At 48.4% G+C, this 2463-nt stretch overlaps 1 protein-coding gene across 1 annotated transcript; it reads right to left on the bottom strand.

Annotated features, from left to right (window-relative positions):
- Positions 1–337: 337 nt before the first annotated feature.
- Positions 338–1766, bottom strand: LYRM2 (LYR motif containing 2). Its single transcript, XM_003797522.3, has 3 exons — positions 1695–1766; positions 1084–1224; positions 338–739 (listed from the first exon to the last, which is right to left on the bottom strand). The coding sequence occupies exons 1-3, from the start codon at positions 1737–1739 to the stop codon at positions 659–661; spliced, it is 267 nt and encodes an 88-aa protein (XP_003797570.1). The 5' UTR covers positions 1740–1766; the 3' UTR covers positions 338–658.
- Positions 1767–2463: the final 697 nt, after the last annotated feature.

Genomic DNA, 2463 nt, shown 5'->3' on the forward strand with positions numbered 1-2463 from the left:
TGGCGCCTTAGCCACTTGAACCACAGGTGCCGAGCCTTTTTTTCCATTCTTGAGACACATTACTAAGAAGAAACTACTTGGCGCTATTTTTTGTTGCAGCCATCATTGTTGTCTGGCGGGTCCGGGCTGGGGACTCGAACCTGCCACCTCAGGTGTACGTGGCTGGCACCCTAGCCGGTTGAGCTATAGGCGCCGAGCCCCTATTCTCTTAACTATAGCCACTGTAGTGGATGTGTAGTGGTATCTCATTGTTTTTTTTGGTTTTTCCCTGATGATTAACTATGTTGAGTGGTTTTTTTTTTTTGCAGTTTTTGGTGGCGGCTGGGTTTGAACATACCACCTCAGGTATACAGGGCTGGCCCACAGGCACTGCCCTGTTGCGTGTCTTTTCATGTATTAAATGGCCATTTATTACAGTGCTTTTTGCTCCTTTGAAAACTGCTGTCATATCAAGAAACATTTTCAAGACTCAGTGTGTTTTCCAGTGCTAAGACAATTGTTTTGATGTGCTTTCTTTTGCTTTTTACTACATACCATGCTCCATCTTCTGATATCTTCCCCAGACACAAACAGCAAGACTTGGCTGTTTAGCCTGTTATTGAGTCCAAACTGAACAAACTGCATGAAGACTTTAAAAGTCCTTCAGAACATGCTATAGTTAAGATTTTGCTAAAGCAAGTGTTTTTTCTAACACCTTGAGCTGCATGTTGCCTTGAGTAATCATCATCCGGATTGCATCCTGCAGAAGAAAGTGAAATCTGGTCACTGTTTTACCTAGTTAAGGAAGGTACAGCTCTACCATTTTATTTGTTAAAATCAAAAACCAATACTGGAAATTTGAACTACTGCATATTAGGAAAGCCCAAAGTTTCCATATATATGAGAAATGGACAGCATAAAAGTCAGGTCATGTTACTGTGGAATACAGATACAGCAATATTAAATTTTAAAACATCACCTAGGTGAGTGTAAAGTTAGTAACATCACAAGAAACAATCAACCATCTCAGTGCCATTTATATTCCAGACATCCGCTAAACTTAGAAATTCACCACCCAATACAAGAGTCAGGGCCTGTACTCACCTCTTCGGTGGCACTTTTATTCCTTTTGAATTCTTCCCTTGCCCAGTCTTTCAGGTATTTGCGATCAGAATCGTCAGGAACTTGCCTGATTGCCTGCAAAATCCTTCTGTAGAGGAGGAGAACTTGCTGCCTTCTCACGAACTGCAGGGGAGGAGAACCAGCAGTTACAACCCACCGCCCGGAAGGCTCTCCTTTAGCAAACCGACATGTAACGCAACGACTTCCCTTTGGTCATCATGTTGAAAAACGTAAAGAAACTTTTTTTTTAAAGAAAGCAACAAGAAGTATATTTGGGCTGTTTGCTTACTCCTTTGTCTAACTTAAGAACCATTAAAAATCAAAATCTGACGACCGTGCAGAAAATGAACCTCTGGACTTCCAGAAGCTGTAATCACAGTAACAGCATTTTCTTTCCCAAATTAACACAGCAGTTCAAATTCTTTGGTAATCTCGTGTGTTCTTTACAACTAGGTACCACAAACCCGGCCGTCGCTACCGCGAGCCACTCCGACCACCCCCGAGGCCCTCTGTAGGGGTGAAGGGACAGGTGGCGAATTAAGAGGCTCAGACCTCGGTCAGCGTCTCCATAAAGCCGAGAGAGCCGCTGGTACCTGCTTTAGCGTTAGCGTCACCGGGGGTAAACGGGACGAGGCCATGCCTACCAGGCACCCTAGCCGGCGCCTCAGCGCGCAAGAGCGGAAGTGGGTCGACCGGGGCGGGCGCGCGGGTTTCTAGGAGACGCCCGCGGCGTGCGCGCTACGGAAGCCGGCGTCGGGACCGGAGCGCCGGGCCTGGGAGCGCGTCCCCGGCCGGGAGTTCTGGGCTGGTTTATCCTGACTGCGCCTGCGATCCCTCCCGGGCGACACGTGACAGCAGTGCGTCGTAGGATTGTCGTGACAATGAAATAATAATTAGCACTCGGGGAGGCCGAGGCGGGCGGACCGCCTGAGCTCACGAATTCGAGACCAGCCTGAGCCAGAGCTAGACCGCGTCTCTAAAAATAGCCGGGCGTTGTGGCCGCGCCTGTGGTCCCCGCTACGCGGGAGGCTGCGGCGAGAGAATCGCTTGAGCCCCAGAGTCTAAGGTGGCTGTGAGCTGTGACGCCCGAGCACTCTACGGAGGGCGACAAACCAAAATCAAACAAACAAAAAAACGGATATCCGAACAACTCTCCGCGTCGGGCTTTCATTTCCTCGCAGCTGCTTTCTCCTCCGCACGATTCGCACTGCCCTCAGATTTTACAGGTGGAAGCGGCGTTACTGAGTCTTTGCAATATTATTTTCCAAACAGTACTGTAGGGCATTAAGATACAACCAAAATGCCTGTTTACTGAGCATTTGCTGACTCCTCGCCTGTCTGGGTGCTAGTCCTCCCTATTCC

This window comes from Otolemur garnettii, unplaced genomic scaffold (assembly GCF_000181295.1).
Source record: "Otolemur garnettii isolate 467f Iridium unplaced genomic scaffold, OtoGar3 scaffold00118, whole genome shotgun sequence".
Lineage (NCBI taxonomy): Eukaryota > Metazoa > Chordata > Mammalia > Primates > Galagidae > Otolemur > Otolemur garnettii.